The 24,931-nt window shown below is 38.7% G+C and overlaps 1 protein-coding gene across 2 annotated transcripts in view; it reads left to right on the forward strand.

The window, feature by feature from the left end:
- Nucleotides 1-24,931, forward strand: part of LOC136857057 (zinc finger protein ZFP2) — a 146,514-nt gene that overhangs the window by 115,799 nt on the left and 5,784 nt on the right. For both annotated transcript variants that reach the window (XM_067135420.2, XM_067135421.2), the window contains exon 7: nucleotides 12,622-12,886. In XM_067135420.2, the coding sequence (XP_066991521.2) occupies nucleotides 12,622-12,886 (265 nt within the window). The remainder of the gene's footprint in view (nucleotides 1-12,621; nucleotides 12,887-24,931) is intronic.

The raw sequence follows: 24,931 nt of genomic DNA on the forward strand, positions 1-24,931 counted from the left end.
GATTTTTTATTATGGACACTCGAGTTTAGGCTTTAATTACAAACGAACCAATAGGCCTATTGAAATTCGAGTTATACCAATATTTTCCTTGTTTAATTCTACACTAGCGTATATAAGACGCATTGTTTCGACGTTCATTAAATATTTTTTTATTTGTGGTTGTAATAAATATTGCCCGGGTTTTTGGCTTCTTCTCTACGAAGCGCTCACTTAGGAATATATATAAGGAAAACGACTCGTCTGATTGTAATGAAATTTTTATATGTTATAACCACATGTATTTGTAGTGTAGTACTCAAGTTACAATTTTTTTCAACCACCCCGAAAAAAGTTCTTATCATTTTTCTAAAGCAACTCTTTCTCAGCCCAGGATAAACGTACAGCAGCAAACTTGGGTTTGTTTTGAAGCTCTCGGTCATGGTTATCAGAAACTACAACAACTGTAACCGTACAGAGTGGTACCGAATTTATGATGAGTAATATTGAAGGGAGGTTTTGTCCACGTCGGACCGTGCGATTAACAGCAGGCCGGGTGGTGAAATTGGGCGCAGTGTTGCCGCGTTCATTAGTAATCACGCGCGCAACGAACACAGTACACTCGCCCCGGGCAGTTGTGAAACAGAATGCCCGTGACCTTGGTTTGTCCGGAAGCTATTTTCAGTTTTCCTATGTTCTGCATGTTGACCACGTCACTTCAAGATGCCTCCGAGACTGCCGTTATCAGAGGGTGAACTTGCAATGCCTTTTTTTTTTTTTTTTTTTTGTTATTTGCTTTACGTCGCACCGACATAGATAGGTCTTATGGCGTCGATGGGAGAGGAAAGGCCAAAGAATGGGAAGGAAGCGGCCGTGGCCTTAATTAAGGTAAAGGTACAGCCCCAGCATTTGCCTGGTGTGAAGTTGGGAAACCACGGAAAACCATCTTCAGGGCTGCCCTCAGTGGGGTTCGAACCCACTATCTCCCGCATGCGAGCTCACAGCTGCGCGTTCGTAACCGCATGGCCAACTCGCCCGGTTTGCAATGATTTTGAGTGCTATTTTTTCTTTCAATGTGAGGGGGAAAAGTAGGGGACAAGAGGTTCCCTGTGTACCAGAAGGCGGCAGATTGTCTTCGATTATTGCTGTCGTCAGTGAAGAGAGTAGGAGCCGCTTCAAAGGAGAATGATGGAAATACGACATCCAGGTCATAACTTTACACATCGGAAGTGAAGAACGATTTCCTGACGGTGCAGAATTTCATTTTAATAGCAAGGAAAGTAGTAGTGGTGATTACCAGAATGAGATGAACTCGAATCATTATGAAGAATGGTTCATGAAAGTCCTGAGTTTATTGCCTCAAAGTTCGGCTGTCGTTATAGATCAAGCTCCATATCATACGAGGGTCGATCCTTCATCTAAAAACCCGAACATGTCATGGCTGAAACGTGAAATTATACATTGGATAACGTCGAAGAATATTTCACTACCACCTGGAGTTGACGATTATAACAAATTAACTAAATCAGAGCTGATTGTCTTTGCCAGGCCTTAGTTTCAAACGCCGGTAAAGAAGTTGGAACAACTGACTAAACGACTTCGACCAGGTGTACATATTATTTGGTTACCAGTGGCCCATTGCGAGCTTAATCCAATCGAGCTCATTGGGGCTTACGTAAAAACGAAAATAGCAAAAACAAATATGGCAAACACATTAGAAAATGGTAGAGGTATGGAAGCAATTTACGATTTATGCCGAGAAGCCTTACGTACCATGACCCCTCAACTCTGGAAACAATGTATTAAACACACGAAGAAATTGAAGACCACTACTGGGAAAAAGATGGACTGTCTGCAAATGTCCCTTATTTCGAGTCAGTCGTAATCAACATGAATGACAGCAGCACCAATTCTTCGGAACACAGTGATTTTTCAGACGAAGAAAATTGATAGAATTAAATACCGTAAATATATGTAAATAACAATACAAATAAAAATTGTACGGTGTGATATTTCTAAATTAGGAAGTTAACCATTTTTTAACCTGCCGCTGAAGGTCCAAAGCCCTTATGAGAAAAGGTGATGGGAAGTGGAATTTATAAGAGCAAATAAAATTAAGGGTTGAAAGTAAACGAAAAGCTGTGTTCGTTGCGCGCGTGATTACTACTGAACGCGGCAACACTGCGCCCAATTTCACCACCCAGCCTGCTGTTAATTGCACGGTACGGCGTGGACAAAACCTCCCTTCAATATTACTCATCATAAATTCGGTACCAGTCTGTGCGGTTACAGTTGTTGTAGTTTCTGATAACCATGACCGAGAGCTTCAAAACAAACCCAAGTTTGCTGCTGTACGTTTATCCTGGGCTGAGAAAGAGTTGCTTTAGAAAAATGATAAGAACTTTTTTCGAGGTGATTGAAAAAAGTTCTAACTTGAGTATTACACTACAAACACATGTGGTTATAATATATAAAAATTTCATTACAATCAGTCGAGTCGTTTTCCTTGTATATATTCCTAAGTGAGCGCTTCGTAGAGAAGAAGCCAAAAACCCGGGCAGTATTTATTACAACCACAAATAAAAAATATTTAATGAACGTCGAAAACAATGCGTCTTATATACGCTAATGTAGAATTAAACAAGGAAAATATTGGTATAACCCGAATTTCAATAGGCCTATTGGTTCGTTTGTAATTAAAGCCTAAACTCGAGTGTCCATAATAAAAAATCCGACAGGGTAGGTAGCATGTCCTGCCGGGCTGAGTGGCTCAGATGGTTGAGGCGCTGGTCTTTTGACCCCAGTTTGGCAGGTTCAATCCTGGCTCAGTCTGGAGGTATTTAAAGGTGCTCAAATACGTCAGCCTCGTGTCAGTAGATTTACTGGCACATAAAAGAACTCCTGTGGAACTGCCAATAACATTATTATTATTATTATTATTATTATTATTATTATTATTATTATTATTATTATTATTATTATTATTATTATTATTATTATTCCTACACTTCTCCACAGGAAATATGGGTAGTAATGGGGCACGGGATGCACCAAGTGCCTTACATAATTAAAGTATTTACACATTATAATACAAACGTTGATGTACATGTATATACAAAATTGTAGATCATGGGATCTTCATTCTTGCGAGAGGAACGATCGCACAATGTTGCATGTTGACAGGAGGACAGAATGTTGCATAATTTTGTAGATGTTCGGTGGGAGACCCAGTTCTCGCAGACTCTTGTGAAGTGTATGTGGAATAAGGCCTTTAGTATTATTATTATTATTATTATTATTATTATTATTATTGTTGTTGTTGTTGTTGTTGTTGTTGTTGTTGTTGTTCCAGTTGAGTTGTATTATATGACAATAATTCCCTATTTGTTGTTGTTGTTTTAATGGAATCAATTTTCCTTCAGTTTCGACTTAATTTGTAACTGAGGTTTTTCAGTCTGCTGAAACTAATTCACTGTGACATAAATTTAGAAAATACCTGAAAAAAGAAAACTTTTATTAACAGATTATTCTTTAAAAGATATCATTAATTAATTAATTCATTCATTCATTCCTTAACCTGTTGAGGGTCTTTGAATTTGTCCCAGAGGTTTTGAGGGCTATGGAGGCCACATGAATGGAAGAAGATTGCAAATACGTAGTGTATGTGGATAAAATTGCCGAATCACAACTGCTTCTTCTTCTCAGGTGGCATCCCAGTGATTATCACTTTGCAGAAGACACATAGCTTCATGTGCCTCTCTGTACGTGTTGCAGACTATTCTCTACCGTTCTCAGATCTTGTAAAGACGCGCGGCCATGTACCTTATGCTAGTTGTTTTTTTACATCGCACCGACACAGATAGGTCTTACGGTGATGATGGGATGGGAAAGGCCTCGGATTTGGAAGGAAGCGGCCGTGGCCTTAATTAAGGTAGAGGCCCAGCATTTGCCTGGTGTGAAAATGGGAATCAACATCTATATCATCTGATGGCCAAGTAGGCATCAATTTTTGGTAATGAGACAAAGTCTCTCATAGTGCATTGGCACTGCTGGTGGCACGAAGTAGCCTGCACAGTGGCCTCCACGGTATGCACTAGCCATGCGTCTTGGTGGGTGTGCTAAGTACCAGCTGATGAGCCTAACTTGGCACACGGGGGCGGAACGCTGGCAACCAGGAATGAGTTAGCTGGAATATTTATAATGTCCAATAACGGGCCATTTATATTGGTATTATAAATTTACTCATTCGGGACAAATATTTCTGGTTCCCTATGGGAATCAACATCTATAAGATCTCAATTTACCAAATGTCAATTGGGAAGGTAATGCGAATGACAGTAAGCATGACCAACAAATGGTAAATAAGTTAATATGGGAAGAACAGCTGATTCAGACAGTGATGGAACAAACTAGAGGGAAGAATAATCTGGTGCTGGTAAAACCAGATGAGCTCTATAGAGAAACCAGAATAATATATAGTATTAGTCATCATTTTTGTCATAGTTAAAAATAAATGTGATAGAAAGGAAGGTCTTAAAAGTAGGACTATTAGGCAATACCATATGGCTGATAAAACAGGCATGAGGGAGTTTTTAAAAAGAAACTATGATCGGTGGAAAGTGGTAAATAAAAATGTAAACATACTCTGGGATGGGTTTAAAGCAATTATTGAGGAATGTAAAAACATGTTTGTACTTTTGAATGTGGTAAGGAATGGTAAAGACCCACTTTATTATAACAGATAAATAAAGAGACTAAGAAAGAAATAGAGTTTAAAATGGCTGTGGATGTTTGGAGAAATTGAAAGAACTTACTAGTGAAACCGTACAGTGTCCTGTACAGCTCATGGGAATGATATGGGCTTTTATACTCCATTAAAATTACTCCTAAAGGTCGCGTCATTGGTAGCAGTATGGGCGAAGGGGATCGAGCGGCGTCATGCCAGAACGGAACCCGCGAAAAGAACGCCTGCGAACAAAGGGAGGACAGGGCAAAAGCCAAGCCCCCGCGGAAATACGCTCTCAACTTGCAGAGAGAGATAGAAGGGGACGCGATGCTGGAGTAGTCAGATACGCCCCGAGGAGTGGCCTAGCTTCCCAGAGTTCCAAACGAACATAAGGAACTTCCGGTTTTTTATGCACGTGTCACGGGTGCCAACATCGGACTTTGGCGCGTAAACAATGGAATGATATTTTAATCCAGACATAGGAATATTAGGTGAGACACACCATTGAATAGAGCGGAATTTTCTGCGTTCCCCAGACTAAAAATATGTAATAACTTATGCAGGGGAAGAAATGAGGTCACCAGCTGTCAAGATGTAACATATCGCTAACACATGTGGATACAGCGGCGTCACCCAAGCCAAGAGTCGCGCTCAAAGTTAACTCCACCTCCCGAGGAACGCTAATGAATTAATCAAAGGCGGGAAGCAAATTACATAAAAACTGCTGATCGTAGGTCCAGCACGCCTGGCTCAAATGAAAGAGGAGACAGAGGGCTACAAGATGCAATATTTAAATATCGTCAATTCTTGGTACGAAAGGAGCTCTTGTTCTTAATGAACCGTGAACGTTGACGCCCCCAAGCTTCCGGCGGGCAAGATAATATAGGCCGGGCAGGCCAGTGCAGAGACAGTTGTTCTTTCACGGGTCGTGAGACGGACACTGTGTCCCGCGGTGCTCCAGTTACAGCCAGAAACCCCTGACCGCGTACAAAGAAGTGTTATTGTGTCCAAAAGCCTTTGTGTAGTGAACGGGAGGCCAAACGAGCCTAGGTGAATTGTTTCTGTGCTGCGTGTCAAACTAGTAACTCCGCGAGCATAATTTACCAACAAATAGCAGAATTCGGCTGAGACAGTGCCGGCTTTAATGAGTCAGTGAAATTCATAATTTGGTATCACCCAAAGTGTTACTTTGAATCAGGGGCTCGAGTCTCGTGAGCCACCCGATTTTTACTGTGAACGCGCCCGCCGTGGTTTGAAGGACCGTCTTATTCGTGGGTGTAAACTCTGAAATAGAGGACGTGTGACGAGTGTAAAAGTGTTACCCACTTGGATTACTGTAAGATTTCAGCTGTGACGAGTTCCTCAGGATGTCGGACTTGTATGGACCAGGGATGAAGGACTGCACGCCCGCCACCTACCGAGTGGTCATGGAGTACTAAGAACTTCACCATGGGTCTCCCGTGGATGGAGAAACAACGGCCACCAAACAGATGAGTGATGTCCAAATTTAATTTCTAAGCATGACATAACCCGGGGATAGGATTAGCGTTCTTTTGTAAATATCAAAATGTTGTAAGTTAATGCATGTCCTATATGGAAATTTTATTGATTTTTATAATGTTGAAGTAAATTCAAGGGAGCTAAATTCCCGGACGACTCATATTTCTTTCTTAATGATTAGCTTATCGTGAGGGTTATAGTTTTAGTAATATGTGGAATGTCCTAGCAAATATGGGAACAAGGTTAGGAGAATATTTGAGTTTCCCGTAGGGGTGGTTGGAAAAATAGTGCTGGCAAGCAGGGAAACATGTCGAAATATTGGTAGTCGCTGTCCCACGTGGGTGTCGGATATGCCAGGGAAACTCATGGGTCAGTCAGACAATGCATGCCTAGCTTACAGATATAATCCGTGCATGTACAGCAAGAAGGAAGAAATCCCGACCGGGAGAGGTACATATTGTGTGATTTAGAGAGGTGTGTGGAACCATGTGCAAGTCTCCCGTGGTTTTTGATTAATTGGCCATAATGGTTTGGAGTGTTTTCTGTTAATCTATAGCCGGGGTGAGGCCCAGAGGCGGGAGTCCCTAATATTTGGTCAGAAGGCCTAAATATAAGTGTATTTATGTGGTATGAACGAGGAGCCATGAGAGCCATATGCCCAAGGGAAGAAGATACGCGATATGAGACATAGTGAGAGGGCCGAATGCCCGAGTAATTTACGATGAAATGAGTTAGAAGTGATTGTGCCCATAGTCGGCGCTCAGCGATAATAATGAGAGAGAATAAAAGAGTATTTTATGGGAATTCCACGATAATATAAATAAGCAAATGAAATGGGCCATGGATGTGTCCCCGAGACGAGAGGGTGAACGTTTGAGGGAGAGAAGAATCTGAATGGCCGTGCGAAGTGAATGGCCGGCCTTCCTTTTTTTTATGAATGTCTAGCTCTCGCCCTCGTGACAAAAGGATTCCGTCTCCCATTGTGTTAGGGCTTGGTGCCCGGGTCTGCCCGCGTTCTTTTGTTTGGGTTAAATGGCTTAGCTAAGAATACTTGTATAATGATAATATCACGGTAACTTCTTTTAAAGGTATTTAATAAATGAGTAGGGATCCCCCCGATATCCGGCGATATGAGAGTAACTATTCTAGGGATCTACAGAAACCCACAGTACCTCTCGGTCGGGAGTCGGCCAGTTCGACCCCGGATTATGATGGCGCCCTTGAGCGGGTTGCTCCAGGCGTACGCCTTGGGCCGGAGACAGTGATAACCATGCTGTTTTTTTTTTCTCTAGGAATGGCTCTCCTTTGTGCATGAAGTGTATATATCCATATATCTGTGTATGTTTCGTAATTATGTGCACATATTTTTGAGTTCAAACAGAACCTATGTGCACGTCGTGTGGTCTTGGTGATAGATGAGGAGTCCGGGGTTTAGCAAAAATGGTATTTGTGTTTGTTTGTGCATTATGCAAATGTGTCTTTTAATATGATATTATGTAGTGTAGGCCCCGGTTATGTTCGTGCTTAGAACAGCTAGTAATATTTGTGTATAGGGACATCAGATCATCTCACGGTGTGATCGACAGAATAATGTACAAAATTTCATGAACGGTATGAATTAGTGAGGACGAATGAACGATAGCAAGTCGCAAAACCTCAATCATGCCGTTATGCAGACGACGCCCATGGGCGATTCGCATTTTAAAGGGATTATTATTTTCTTTTCCTCCCATATGCGGAGAGTCATTGTATAGAGCTGTGTCAATTTTTTTTTTAATTGTCATATTTGAATAAATTTGTATTCGTAACCCCTATTTTATGAGTCTTGTCATTTGTAGCAGTGCTAAGCAGTATCCAATAGGCATTTGAACCCAGAGATCCTACTTTCATATTATAGACATAAGGCTCCATCTTAAGTATTTGTTGTTTTTGTTTTTCTTTCGAACGTACCACTTCCCCAAGTGCTCAGGCTGCCGGGCCGGCACAGAAAGTAGGAAGGGGAGCGGTTCGAAGCTCGTTAAGCAATTCGACCCGCTCTTCAATCAAATCTCATCCGTGGGTGTTTACCCTGTTACGTGGAGGCATTCTTATGCGTGGGTCATCCATTCGAAGCCCGGTAGGGTGTACTAGGAAATAGAATCTAGTAAAGAAGTCAGCTAAGGATAACATGGTGGCAAGCATAATTGGCATCATTAAATTTTAATGAAATGGAAGTTTATGTGTAGGTACTTTTAGGCAGAAACAGGTTCCAAGAAGGACATTCCAGGAATCATTAATGACCAAGGGGAGTGTGTATGTGAGGATCTTCAAAAGGCAGAAATATTCAGTCATCAGTTTGTAAAGATTGTTGATTACAAGGATAATGTCCAGATAGAGGAGGTGACTAATACTAAGGAGGTATTAAAATTTACCTATCTTAACAATGACATTTACAATAAGATACAAAAGTTGAAAACTAGAAAAGCAGCTGGAATTTATAAGATTTCTCGGAATATACTAAGGACAATGTGTTGGGATATATTACTATATCTGAAGTACTTATTTGATTATTGTTTGCATGAAGGAGCTATACCAAATGAGTTGCTCTAGTAGCCCCTGTGCGTAAAGGAAAGAGTGATAGACATAAAGCTGAAAATTACAGGCCAGTTTGACATGCATTGCATGTAAGCTTTGGGAAAGCATTCTTTTTTATTATATTCGACATGTTTGCAAAATTAATAATTGGTTTGATAGAAGGCAGTTCGGGTTTAGGAAAGGTTATTCCACTGAAGCTCAACTTGTAGGATTCCAGCAAGATATAGCAGATATCTTGGATTCAGGAGGTCAAATGGACTGTATCGCAATTGACCTGTCTAAAACATTCGATAGGGTGGATCATGGGAGACTACTGGCAAAAATGAGTGCAATTAGACTAGACAAAAGAGTGACTGAATGGGTTGCTATATTTCTAGAAAATAGATCTCAGAGAATTATAGTAGGCGAAGCTTTATCTGACCCTGTAATAATTAAGAGGGGAATTCCTCCAGGCAGTATTATTGGACTTTTATGTTTTCTTATATATATATATAGTAGGGATAAAAAGGGGATTCTGGGCCAGGGGCTAATGCGCAAGATGGCCGCCGCGCACAATCTACCTCTAGCGCCACCGCGCAAGATGGCCGCCTCGCGCAATCTACCTCTAGCTACGCGCTACGTCCTTGGACACCTTCAGAAAATAGGATGTCGTTATCTTATGGAATACTGTCGAAAGAGGCTACTAAAAGGGATACCTGACTTGAAAGAGCAAGTGTTAGCAAACTAGGGGTCATTAGCTGAGCCTAGGTATGATGCATGCTAAGCTGTTGTGTATAACCTCCCTTGGACAACTCCTGTAGGTCAATTTATTCCGAGGGGGGGGGGGGTTGATCAGAGTAAAGCTCCTCCAGGGGCACCGAGCAACCTGTGCTGTTGTTGTGTCTGCAATGGCGAACTTAGTTTTTTTTACCTGAGTCTAGCGATGATGTGTGCTAAGCTGTCGTCTATTTAACCTCCTTGGCCAACTCTTGTAGGACACTTTATTCTGATGTGGTAAGGTTCTAGCAGAGTAAAGCTCCTCCAGGGGCACCCTTGCCTTAGGTAGGAGCCGACCAACCTGTGATGTTGTGCCTGCATTAGCAAACTCGGGTGTTTTGGCTGGGTCTAGGCATGTTGTGTGCTAAGCTATCGTCTATCCAACCTGCTTGGCCAACTCTTGTAGGGAGTACTTCAGCCCTAGAGGAGCAGAATAAATGCTACTCCTAAGGATTCGAACGTGGAGTTGACATAAACTCAAAACTAAAGAGCTTAAGTGCAATTCAAATATCCTCACCCTGATTGAAATATGTGTTCGATGTGTACTGACTACAGTAAATGTGGAGACATGTTCATCTCAGCAGAAAAAGAATGGCTTTGCGAGCTAAGCTGTATTTTCCCCTACCTGGTGTAGTACTAAAAAATGTTGACAATATGTTATGATGCGAGACACTTGACTTGAGAGAGAACGCGGAGTCTTCAGCTACAGGTCAAAGCTTGTTCGCGATGACGGCACTACAGCTCTTGCTACCAAGATAACGTTACTCTACTTAGATCTGAATTGTTTTATGAGGTAGGGTGGAGGGGTAGATTTTTATTAATGGTATAAGGAACGGATCTTGTCGTTGTCCATGGTAATCTTACTGCTGTGGGGTACATCAAGCAGATACTGCTACAGCATTTGTTAGTTGCTGCATACGGTGCTGGCCCTGAATTCGTACTCACGCACGACAATGCCAGGGCTCATGAAGCGCGCGTCACCAGAGCTGTCTTGCGAGAACTCGACATTCAAAAGATGGAAAGGCCAGCAGTGAGTCCCGACCTTAATCCCATCAAACATGTGTGTGATAGACTTGACAGAAGTGTTTGTGGGTGTCCTGTTCCACCACAGACTTTCCAAGACCTTGAACAGGCTCTCATTGAAGAATGGGACCTGATACCGCAATGTTACCTCCTTCAACTTACACGGAGCATACCACATAGGTGCCAAGCTGTGATAAATGCTTGTGGAGGACATACACCATACTGAAGCTCTCCAACTGTGATAAAAATCCACCCTGGAGGACTGTTATAACTTTGTTTTCGCCCCTATTTGGACTTCCGTTTGTGTTCTGAAAATGAATGCAACTCCATTGATGTTCTTTTGTATACTTAAACGGTAAAGAATAAAGGTTTATTTGGTAATATACCTGGCTGTGAGGTATTGTTTTGTGAAGCATGGCATACGTTCAAAAACATATTTCCCTAATTTTTTTGAACTGTGTCTGTATACAAATTTAGAATTTGATCCTACATTAATATTCTAAAGCTTGCCTTTCAAGTGTATCATCATAGAAACTGCCTTGCAATGGTTTGTTGGAGTAAAATAGTAAAAGAATAGAGCAACAAAAATGTATTAGAATCACAGATATCTTTTCAAAAAACTGGTGTGATATCAAATAGCCCTTTAAAGATGCATAATTATATACTAATAGAGTATCTGTGTTCATTGGTGCCACTTTAGCTACTGGTATTAGATTGTCAAACAGAAGAAGAATATGGCTGAATTGCTAACCCTGACCTGTGTCATTGAACAGTTTCAGAACTTGATGCACCAGAGCCCTAATTTAATTTTTGTAAGGCAGGCTGTGTCATTTTCTTGACGATGTTTTAAACAGTTTAGAATTAAAACTATAGATTAAACTATTTCTAAATTTATGTAATACTGAATATATTCCATTTGAATTGCCCACAGGGGGCAGCTAGCACACTGTACGTATGCTGGCCATAATCGCTCAGATCGCTGCCAGGAGAATGACCTAAGTCACCATATTTCAATGGTAGAGCATTGGATGCAAAATCTGACATCTGTGGGTTTGATTCTTACCGGTGTCTCGTAGGCTACTTTTGTTCTTTACTTATCATCTCCTCGGCATGTATTACAGTACTCGATGTGTCCTAATACGCTGGAAATCTCTTTCAGATTATTACATTTAGTTCAAAACTTGCAACATTTGAAATGTTTCTAGTTGTTATTTATTATTATACAATCTTCCTGCAACAGCTGCAGGTTGCCCAAGAACAAAGAGTACCTTAACAACAATAATGGAAATAGTTACAGTAGATAATGCGATCATATGATGTTAAGTGTAGGCAATTGGGTTAGGCACGTCAAACATTTATTTGAGGCCCGCAAGCATGGTTCTTGGTAATCACGATGTTATAGATGAAATCTCTATTCAGCCAAAAGGTATTGCAGAAGTTAATAAAAAATGTAGGTATGATTCCTCCAGCACCTAACATCAAGCTGATTACAGAGATGGATGAGAGCTTATACTTTTGCTTATAGAAGTCCACCGTTTCTTCATAAATTCTTCTTTTTTCCTCATCGACCTCTTCCGGCTGGTTTTCGTTGGTCTCAGATCTCATTGTTGGATCAATGATGAAACCTTCAGAAAAAGAACCATATGGCTGGTTTACAAATGTGTCCTAAAATGTTCCCAAAAGCTGTAACTTTTTCATATATTATATTTTGAATAATTATAGTTTAGTAAAAAGTAGTGTCAGCCTTGAGAGATTTAGTTTGAGATATTCTAAATATTAATTTTTTAAGTCATTTAAATAATTTATTTTGCTCTTTTAAAGGAGGATATTAATCCATTTTTGAATCGGAAGGGTCATAGATGTCATATTTTTAACAAATGCATGTTTTCCATTATCATTAACAGATCATTGATGTTTTCTTTCTGTCTGCTTGTTTACTTTTAATGGCTCCTGTTGTAGTTTTATTACATTTTTCAGATATTTCTTTGTGTAAAAGAATTAGAATTATATGCATATTGTTCATTCTGCATGAAACAGAATGTAATTTGTTGTAATGTGTGTGTTAGGTCAGAGCTTACTCTCAAGTACCATCTGGCAAAGCACACGGGAGAGAAGAAGCCATTTGATTGTGAGCTGTGTGGTAAGCGCTTCGTGGCAGTGGATCCTTACCGGGTACACATGCGAATACACACGGGGGAGCGCCCATACGAGTGTAATGTCTGCGAGAAGAAATTCCGCAGCTCCTTTACCCTCAAGCAGCACTCGGCACTCCACAAAGATGAATACCCTTACCCCTGCACCTACTGTGAACGACGCTTCAAACGCCTACAGGTACACCTTGCTGATATGGCATCATACAATGATGCTGTGACATTTGATTTGCTTTTATTTTATTTTATTTTTCATGTTATAACTGCTGAGAAAGTGAAGCCCTGCATTTTATGAGCAGGTGTAAAAAATAAAAAGTCTTACTACTCTTAATAAGTAAGGTAGATATTTAATTATTAATTACAGTAGAGGTGTGTCAAAGATCCAAATTTTTATCTGTTGTTTTCATTCCATTCCAGTGCTCATTCACAGTAGGAACATAATATATATCGTATGGTCTTTGACTGCAATAAACATTTTAATTTCCACAAAATATTCTTGTAAATTATGATTTTGTGTGATAAAGAGAAAATATGAGATCCTACGTTTGGGTCATCAAAGGTGAATTCACAGAATCGGTCAAGTATGAGGTTTGGATGAGGAGTAAATATCAGCAAGGGATGAGGAAGTTTTTTAGAAATGTAACGAGAGGTAAAGCTTGCTTTATGAATATTCCATATGTACAACTGAGTGAGCACACACAGAAAATGGGTACCACATTTAGTTTAATGAGATGCCTTATTGTAAATAGAAACCAAATACACACTCTCTCTCACAGAGAGAGAGAGAGAGAGAGAGAGAGCATGTGTTTGTGTCTGTGTGTGTGTGCGTGTGTCTGTCTGTCTGTCTGTCTGTCTGTCTGTCTGTCTCATATCTAATGGAGGTGGGTAGCAACAGGACAAACACACCTCAACTAACAGCATTAATTAGTTAATATAATGTTGTTATTGATATGTTTTAGGCGCTTAGGACATTGTAGGCCAAAACGTTTTATTTTCTTCTGGCTCAGTGATAACGTTTTTCTTATTTCATTATTTCAGTTATCTTCCTGATCAGTGGGAACTAATGACTACAGTTTTGTGACTTATAAAAACAATCATGACAACAGTCACCACCATCACCAGTCAGTTCATTATCATAACAACCGAACAGTATTTCCACGTCCGTGATGCTCGTCGTTTATGGACTTCATAATAAAAATCTAAATGCATGATCATTTTCATTATTATGGCTTGTATGATAAAAATGTATCCAATACAAAAGATTGGAAATGGAATTTTCCTTTTTTTTATGTACTGGTACTCTTTTTGATAGAACAGATATTTCTGAAGATATTTGGAAATTAGTGGGAAACATAAAAATCATGAGTATCTTTGTCATTATTCCTCATAAGGTAAAACACATGAAATATAAAAGATAAGAAATTGAATTTTACACAACTTTTAGTATGTAGGTCTACAGTTTTCAATCAATCAATCAATCAATCAATCAATCAATCAATCAATCAATCAATCAATACTGATCTGCATTTAGGGCAGGCGCCCAGGTAGCAGATTCCCTATCTGTTGTTTTCCTAGCCTTTTCTTTAAATGATTTCAAAGAAATTGGAAATTTATTGAACATCTCCCTTGGTAAGTTATTCAAATCCCTAACTCCCCTTCCTATAAATGAATATTTGCCCCAATTTGTCCTCTTGAATTCCAACTTTATCTTCATATTGTGCTCTTTCCTACTTTTAAACTTATTCATCTACTAATGTCATTCCACGCCATCTCTCCGCTGACAGCTCGGAACATACCATGAGATTTATAACATGTAACATACCACTTAGTCGAGCAGCTCGTCTTCTTTCTCCCAATTCTTCCCAGCCCAAACTTTGCAACATTTTTGTAATGCTACTCTTTTGTTGGAAATCACCCAGAACAAATCGAGCTGCTTTTCTTTGGATTTTTTTCAGTTCTTGAATCAAGTAATCCTGGTTAGGATCCCATACACTGGAACCATACTCTAGTTGGGGTCTTACCAGAGACTTATATGCCCTCGCCTTTACATCCTTACTACAACCCCTAAACACCCTCATAACCATGTGCAGAGATCTGTACCCTTTATTTACAATCCCATTTATGTGATTACCCCATTGAAGATCTTTCCTTATATTAACACCTAGATACTTACAATGATCCCCAAAAGGAACTTTCACCCCAGCAATGCAGTAATTAAAACTGAGAGGACTTTTCTTATTCATGTATCTTACAACCTGACTTTTAACCTGTTTATCAACATACCATTACCTGCTATCTATTTCACCTCACAACTATTGTTAACTGAAAAATTTTGATATTTTCTGTTTAGGCCCCCTTAATATCGCTACAGTATGTACTAATCATCTATATATATAAAAATGAATGTTTTTTTGTCTGTCTCGAATGGACTCAAAAAGTACTTGACCGATTTTGCTGAAAATTTCACAATTTTTTCATATTACTCCTGAGAGGGTTTATGAAGTGGTTTGAACAAAATCCAATAAGTAGTTTTTGATGATGAGTAATTTTATGTAATTAATTTAATTGCAAAGCCACACCAAGATTTAATCGACCTTGATGGACAGATTGCTGCTGGTAAGAAATGCTGTATATAAGAGGATGGGAATACATCGGCATGTTTTATGAAGTTTTATGAAGTGTCAAAAAATGACCGAGGTTATGTATGTATGTGTGTATGTTCTAGCATAGCTTTCAACCAAATTTTGTACAAATATAACAACCATCTGGAAAAAAATGCTCTGGGGGTAAGACACCCCTATCACTCCTAGGGAAGAGGGTAAAATGTAAAAGTAATCACTAAGATGAAATATGACATTCTGGATGCTGTGTAAGTCAGAGTTCAGCCCCAGTCGGAATGGGGTTTAGAAGGGATGGAAAAGAAAATATCATTATGGCACCGCCATCGGTTTTTGCAGTTTCCGTGTAACCACATAATCTCCAGTGGTCCTATTGAGGATCCAACCAGCCTCTGGGCTGATTACTTGACAGACAGACTGTTTCTTGAAAATTATTGATTGAAACTACTGAAAACATTCACAATAAGCAGTCGCCTGTGGATCTTATGAGGCACTTATGAATGGGATGTTGCGTGTGTGTTCTTTAACCATCAAAATTTTTGGACCAGCTAAAAATGCTTCTTTTTCATCATCATCAGCTTTCTGATAATCCCATAGAACACAGTCAGCATTGTCGCTGCAGTCATCACCAATTTCCTTCATTTTTTGCAAAAGTCATAGGTTTCAAAACCTCTAAAATCACATTCTGATCCATTTCACTCAGTGATTGATTTTTTAATTGCATGTATTTATTGTATGTATTTATTTGTCAAATTATGTCCATTGAACCTAGAGTTTACAGTATAAATAAAGCATCAGTATAACATTGCATAATATTGTAGTAGGGAATTATTGTGTATTAAATAATACTGCTCTCTTTAAGCTTGGAAAACAAACACAGAAGTTAAGCAATCAATCAGTATCAATCAATCACTACTGATCTGCATTTAGGGCAGTCGCCCAGGTGACAGATTCCCTATCTGTTATTTTCCTAGCCTTTTCTTAAATTATTGCAAAGTAATTGGAAATTGGAGGTGGTAAAAGATAGGGGGAAGATAGCAGGAAGAGAGGAATCTGCAATTTTTTTTGGAGTCGTTCCACTTACGATACAGACAAGCCAGCTGGTGAACATTAAGATGATATTCCCATAATTGGGGCTACACTGATTTTATCAAGCAATGTATATTTCTGTTGCATTGTTTTGAAAAGACATTGAACAATGTTAAACGTATAACGCTACTTTCTTAGATTTATATAGCACTGGTGCTATTTATGATAGGAAGCTTATATCTAAACAATGGATTAAAATGAAATAATGCACGTATCATTTGAGAACTATCTAACCGAAAATCAACAATAAAAATAAAGTGAAATACATTCCTATGGAGTACCATTGGGTATTATCACCTTAGCTCTCACCCCAGATGAAATCATTATGAATTATGAATTACATATCTTGTCAACACATATTGTTCCTATTAATCCAGGTGCAGTAGTACTAAACAAGGTTCTTAAACACTACTAAAGGTTGGGCCCAACGCGAGCCGAGCTGCTATTGGTTAACGAAATGACGTCACAGTAGGAGCAAAGCAGCCGAGTCCAGAGCGCGCAAATCAGTAGGAATCTCATAATATCAGCAAACATTACAGTTTCTCAGAACGAATTGCAGACCAGACATAAAGATTACTGCTGTTATAAGATTGAAAAAGAGTACATCATAGTAACTTTTCATTATTTCCATTACGAATAAGGAGTAAATGTAACGTGACGGCACACTGACCAACGCTTGAAATTTATTAACATTTCCAGGTTCCTCTATTTAGTTTGAGGAAGGTTACGCGCTTTCAAATCTGTAAACATAAACATTTAGAGACATGAAATCTTTGTCACATTAAATCTTTACAGCAGAAATTCCGCGATGGAACTACCGTATGTTAACATACGATATACTGACTCACTTCCGCAGGTATCGAGTTTAAAGCTTAACACATATTATAACAGCAGCAGAAGTAAGTTCATATTCGAAACCATGCATAGATAGTCCTGGAAAACCTACAACCTGTTTTCCAGTCTTTGACCGGGTCAGGGATATAATGAATGAACCATATATAGGCTGTTATTACAATGGGGTCGCCACTCCCAAAGTGATTTATTAATGACTGATTAATGGTATGAAATGATAATAGAGAGTGTTGCTGGAATGAAAGATGACAGGGAAAACCGGAGTACCCAGAGAAAAACCTGTCCCTCCTCCACTTTGACCAGCACAAATCTCACATGGAGTGACCGCGATTTGAACCACGGTATCCAGTGGTGAGAAGCCGATGTGCTGTCGTCTGAGCCACGGAGGCTCTGCATAGATAGTCTACTTTTTAAAAATTAAACAATAAGAAAGAACAGGAAAAACACTTCATTAGAACACAGTCCTACCTGTGAGATTAGATGTCATGAAGTGGTTGCTTTTGAAGATGAAATCTACTGTCGTGCCTTTCGCCGATAAGCTGCTATGGACTTTTCAGTTCTTGTCCGAATGTTCATTTGTCGTATGCGTATAAATATTCTCATTCTAACATACATTTTTAATATTTCTGGTGGTACAGCGGGGAATTTACTGCTAATTATTTGACACTTTTTGCGTATAATATTAGGTATGTGTCACAGTTCAGCACATCGTGAGTGTCCCTGAAAATTAACTCAAATTCCTTTATTGGTTTACCATTCAAACGATGGAACGAGTAGACCTCCCTGAGATAACATTTCTATCCATCCCACAGGGACTGTACCAGAAGAAATGGAAATCATTTCCCCAATGGGACTTCGCATTGAACTGTCATATTTTCTTTCGCGGTCGGCGATGTAGCCGGCGAGGTACCGAAATCCCTCTGCTGAACAATCAGGTGTTGCTGTAGATTACGGTGCATCTTTTTTTTTTTTTTGCTATTTGCCGCAACGACACAGATAGGTCTTATGGCGACGATGGGACAGGAAAGGCCTAGGAATGGGAAGGAAGCGTCCCTAGCCTTAATTAAGGTACAGCCCCAGCATTTGCCTGGTGTGAAAATGGGAAACCACGGAAAACCATCTGCAGGGCTGCCGACAGTGAGGTTCGAACTCACTATCTCCCGAATACTGGATACTGGCCGCACTTAAGCGACTGCAGCTATCGAGCTCGGCGGTGAATCATTAACGGCACAGTTCTCTATCGCAATGATACTTTACTATGAACACACAAATTTCACTCCAGCTACTATTACACTGTTCACGCAACTAACGAAAAGAAAATAAGTGCACCTCACTGCACGAAACACAGCAACTCAACAGAGATCTCACAGAAACGAACTACGACACACACACACACACACACACACACACACACACACTACTCAAAATACAGTAGGCCACTGTATAAACCAACAGCAATATACAGAAAGAAATTACGTATAGTTATTACGTGGAAATCCTTTCTTTATAAGACAGACATATAAAAAACAACGAAATGAGATACACGTGCAGTTGTATGCTACACAGTCACGGTGCTCCTGTGATGACGTCACGAGCAGGACGAGGGAAAACTAACATCTACTGCGCAACCAATCTGGGCCACCCGTGAGTACTAAAAAGTAACTGCACATAACAATACTAACTTGAAAGATTACAAGCAAAACGAAAATTAATAATATTAGAAAATGACCATGACATTGTTGTACTGATTATCTTCATCTACAAATAAAAGACATAAAATAGGCTACATCTCAGAACTAAAGCAAATCAGGATACACAAGCGCTTGGAGACATATTACCTTAGATACTATGTATAATTTAAATGAATGTCTCACTATTGTAGTACGTGCAGTATATTGGTACGTTTCAGAATGAACATATAATTCAACTTGAAAATGCCAGAGAGATAGGAACTAAAAAGGAATTTGTGGTAGGATGAACACACTAATTGATCAGAGTGGGAAGAAGGAGCAGGAGACAAGGACAATCATGAAAACATAAAAGACCAAGAACAACCTCCACATCTGCATACACTCTTGTCATCACACAGATGGGTTCTCTGTAAAATTCCAATTCTTCCACATATATTTCTTCTCAGCCCCCTACAAACACAGAAGGAGAAAAGTGCTTACCCTATTACATGTGTTCTTACTCGTGTCCTTATCTTTCTATCTATGAGTTGATTGGCACTTGTTTGTGAAGTAGAAAATAGCTCATCGACGGGGGCTGGGAAGAAATGTATGAAGAATAATTGGAATTGGTGAGAAGAGAGCCATCTCTGTGAAGATGGCAGTGTATGAAGGTATGGAGATTGTCCTTATCCTTTTTTTCCTTTCTATTTCCCCCTTTTTCAACACTGACCTATTATTGTGTTTATACTATTATGTGTTGTCCTTGCCCTTTTATGTTTTCTTTGTCTTTCTCAATTTTCCCATACTGACCTGTCATTGTGTTTGTCATTATGTGTTCCTTTTGATGTTCCTATCTTTTTATATTAGGTTGATGCATAAGTCCATAGTGTTTGGATGTAGGTTGGCACCACTGAGATAGCTAGATGATTGTTTATCGTTTGTCATTTGTTATTTGGAATGCCATTGTTGTGCTTCCCTCAAATCAAATCAAATCAAAATACTTTATTTGCAAATGAGGTTTGTACCTCGGTGGCAAACGATACACAAAAATACATTATTCTCAACAACTACATTTTAAGTTAAAAAGAATAAAGACATTTTTTCCTAAAATACAGTATTATACAATTTACATTAACATTTTTTTCTATTAAACACACAGTTCATCCTTAATAAATTTATATTATTTACAAAATTCAACTCATACAGTATGTGGAATCACTTCAAGAATAATATACAATATTGTTATAAGATTTAAATGTACATTGCTTTTTTTTTAACACATTTTGGTACCTAACGTGCATAACGCTCTGCTGTGTCTTAACTAGAGCCTCTTTTGCCACTACTTTTCAGAGTTCCTGAAGGGCCTTCACAGCTACCGCAGTGGTCCCAGGGCCCTCGAAGTCCCCACTGTACTTCACCCCTACAGGCAGTTTCCCACTTCACCTGTCCAGTCTTCATAGACAAGGGGATGGAATTAATTTATTCACAAAAATTCTTTATTACAATAACCTGCACAGGTCGAATGCCCTTTAACATTTCTTTTCTCTGTTGCCATTTATTCTTTTCTTGAATATCTGTACAGATTTTGGAAAAGGATCAAACACTTTCCCAGGTAAACTGTTCCACTCTTTCACGCCTTTCCCAATGAATGAAAATTTATCCCAATCATTTCTGTTAAAATCCTATCTAATTTTATACTTGTGATCAGCCCTGCCGATATAATTATTTTCCAACTGAAGCCTCTCACGGATTTGTCCCCATGCTTCCTCTCGTATATAGGCTTTATATAATCCTATAAGTCTCGTTTTCTCCCTTCTCTTACTTAAAGCTTCCCACCTATGTTTCTCTAACATTTCTGATACACTACTTTTTCTTCTGAAATCTTCTGGTGAGGATCCCAAACACTGTTTGCATATTCCAATAATGGACGAACCATACTTAAGTAAATTTTCTCTTTTAATTCTTTATTGCATCCTTTAAGTAGCCTCATTATGACATGTAACGATCTGTATGCTTTCCCAACAATGTCATCAACATGACCCTTCCAGTGCAAATTACTTTCAAATTTCACACCTAAGTATTTGCACTTGCCATCTTTTGGGACAATTATCTCATCCAAAGTGTATTTCAATTCAGTTTTTAAGCTCCTGTTTGTAAATGTTGTGACAATTGATTTTCCTCCATTAATCTTCATATTATTCTCTTCGACCCATTGTTGGATAGTGTCAAGGTCCCTTTGTAATTCTGTACAATCCTCTTATGTTATTTATATCCCTATAAACAATTATATCATCTGCATACAATCTTATTTTTGATGTTATATTGTTCCCTAAATCATTTGTATATATTAAGAATAATACTGGGCCAATTTTACTGCCCTGTGGAATTCCCTTCCAGACTTTTTCTTTCTGTGATACATGATACTTTTTGAACCCTTGAATTTAGAAATGTTCTTATCCAACATATAACCCTAATCCTATTCATTCCAGTTTCTTTAATAATATTCCGTGTTTCACCATGTCAAATGCCTTGGAAAGGTCTATGGCTATGCAATCCATCTGGCCTCCCGAATTCAACCATTCTGATATGTCATGCTGAAATCCCACCAGTTGTGCCTCACAAGAAAATTTCTTTCTAAATCCCTACTATCCTCTCATGAACCAATTTTTATCTTCACATACCCCTCTAATATGCAGTATTTTGCTATTCAACTCTCCAGTATTTTATAAACTATACTGGTCAGGCTGACTAGTTGTAGTTCTCAGGTTTCCTTTTATCACTTTTTCCTTTATAAATTGGTATTATTATAAGATTCCTTCCATTCCTTTGGCATTACACTATTATGTATGATATAGTCAAAGAGAAATTTTAAATAAGGCACTAGGTACCAGCCCATTGTCTTTAATACTTCCCCAGTAATTTGATCACTCCTTGCTGCTTTTCCTTGATGAAGCATTTGGATTTCTCTGAAAATATCCTGATTTGTGAATGAGAAGCTTCTTGTTTCCTTATGTCTCTCTCCTTCTCTATCTTCTGTTTTGGTTTCCAACTCATGACAATCTTGTACTGAATCTATGAATTCCCTACTAAATAGATTTGCTTTCTCATCATCTGCTTATGGATACACTTTGAATTGTGCTATTCTGAAGGAGGTGACGTGTTATAAGAACAGTTGAAGATGGAGTGCCAAGTGGCAAAAAACAAACATTTCCAACATATTCTTCCGTTCAGGTTTAACAGAGGAGCAAAAGCAGCTGAGGCAGCTTCAACCATTTTTACTTTGTATGGGGACGATGCTATAGGGAAAGTATAGCATGAAAATGGTTTAATCATTTTAAACAGGGTGACTTCAATGTGAAAAACCATCCGCTTTAGGAAGACCATCGATGGAGACTAGTTCAATGAGTCGATTCATGATAACCACATCAGTCATCCCAAGAATAGGAAATGTAATGAACTGTAACTGGTCAGCCACTGTGTGACATTTGCACTCCTTAGGAAAGTTTCAGAAATGGTATTATTGGTATTATTATAGATTCCTTCCATTCCTTTGGTATTACACTATTATTTATGATATAGTCAAAGAGAAATTTTAAGTAAGGCACTAGGTACCACCCCATTGTCTTTAATACTTCCCCACTGTGTGATCTAAGCTAAAACGAAAACGATAGTATGTAATCATTTGTGTGCCTTTGCTTGATCGTCATCAGTTAGCTCATGAACAGCATAAAATTTTTATTTTTCAGGATTGTTATAGGTGACAAGAATTTATTTATTTATTTAACGTATGGCTAGAGATACAGCATCTGTTGTTATAAGATCTACACTATATACGTATGTCCAAATTGTTTATATAGTCTATAGCCTCTGGAGTCGCAAAAGCAAAGTCACTAGCACTGCCATTGTATTTTCTAGTCCTGCATTCTTCGATTATGTGCTTCACTGTCTGTTGTGTAGCACCACAGTCACACTCAGGCATTGGGATTCTGTTCCACTTGTAGTGGAAGGCTGCACAGTTCCTGTGGTTTGTTCGGATCTTGTTCAGTGCGGACTATAGTCTACGAGAGAGGTTGAAACCAGGTGGCAGGTGACAAGAAATGGTGCCTTTATGTGAACATTAAAAAATGAAAGGAATAAATGAGCCTTAATGTCAAGTTTACACGAGGACAATATTGTATTGTCATGTGTTCCATAAACAGCTCAGTTGGACATAAGAGGACAATGTTAATTCATCCACATTCCATTGTCAAAGTGGATCCATGGTGCCATGTTCTTCAAGGAAACTTAAAGAAAATTATTGCATATGGGGTATGAAGAAGTGTTCAATATAGTTGAAGACAAAATAACCAAAAATAAGAAAAGACTGTGGATACGGAAATGGTTGGCAAGCAGGTTTTCATTAGGATTATTTATTTTATTATTAAAAGACTTATAAAAAGAAAATCCTCAAGAATATAAAATGCGCATGAATGATGTCAATAGAATATTTTGAAGACTTGAGAAAAGTCTCACCTGTGATTCAACATAACAATACATTAATGGGAAAGGAATACCTGCCCAATACAAACTACAGTACAGATTACTCTGACATATTTATGGACAGGTGTCAGTTTTAGATAGTTACAAAATACATTTAGAGAGTGTCAAAATCAAATATATCAAAAATAATACCTGAAGTTTGTGAACCTATCTACAAGATATTGAAAGTACACACACAACAATTATTAAAGTATGCTTAAAATTTAATATTGTTCCATTTTAATCATCAGTTTCATTAACCTGCGGTTGGTCACGGGGTGACCGCTGTACTCACTTTCAAACATCTTTGGAATCGTCTTTCCCTTTACAGTGTTATAAACCAATAAATACACATTGTTAGAGACCAAGTGTGTAATAATTACCTGCAGACTGCAGCACTGGCCTGCGACCAACCATATTACATTGTAGTTAAAATTGAAATAATTGATAAATAGATTCAACCTATTCAATACAAAAGAATAAGAAATGTAGTAAATTACATTCCCATTTAATAATAAGTATAAATGGTACCGGTTTCGACCCTAGTCCAGGTCATTGCCCAATATAATGGTTTTGGACTTAATATGGTAAATAAAATACTTAGAAAATTCAAACAGAAGTTTCAGATTAATCTAACACCTGAGATAAAGAATGATAAATATGCTAGGTTTACTGTTAACAGTCCCAATATATATGCAGTAACGAATCTGTTCAGAAAATATAACTATAAAATTGCATACTCAACTAGTAATATTACCAAGCAAAAATTTTTCAACTACAATAGCATTAATTACCTAGCAAAGGACAATTATTCAGATTCAGGGCTGTACAAATTGAACTGTCACTAGTGTGAAAAATCTTACGTAGTACAGACTACAGACTGGACGCAGTTTTACGTAAGATATCTTGAGCATGTTAACACTGAGAGGCAAAAAAAAAAAAAGAATTTCCTCTATGGGCCAACATACGAGTGCAGTCCATTATCATTTCATTACTATAGAACAATATCTGACAGTTTTATGTAAAACAAATAAAGGCAGTCTAGTAATGCCTTTGCTGGCGAGGTGTAGTGTTTACAGTGCACTATGTCTTCTAGTATGGGCTATATCAAATTTGTTACTTTCATTGACCTGTCTTAGTCTCATCCTTGGCTTTGACAATATGAAAGTGACTGAGGTACGAGTGATGCTAGTAATACCATTCCTTATGCAGCCAGTCCCTGTTATGAATGGTGTGAAAATATCGCTCATAGGGTCGGTTGGTGCATGCATTTCAGTGGGATTGGCAGACTGATATGTAATAGCAACGGCTGGCTCGGTGAGGAAAGCAACGGGAAACTACCTCACTCCTCATTTCCCTAGTACGCCTCTTCAGTGACGCCTAGGCTGTTTATGACAGCTGTTGGCGGAGCTACAGAGGATCAAACCAGCCTTCGGGCTGACTACCCAACAACAGTAAACACATTAGAAAGTATATATA

The sequence above is a fragment of the Anabrus simplex genome, chromosome 1 (genome assembly GCF_040414725.1).
Source record: "Anabrus simplex isolate iqAnaSimp1 chromosome 1, ASM4041472v1, whole genome shotgun sequence".
NCBI lineage: Eukaryota > Metazoa > Arthropoda > Insecta > Orthoptera > Tettigoniidae > Anabrus > Anabrus simplex.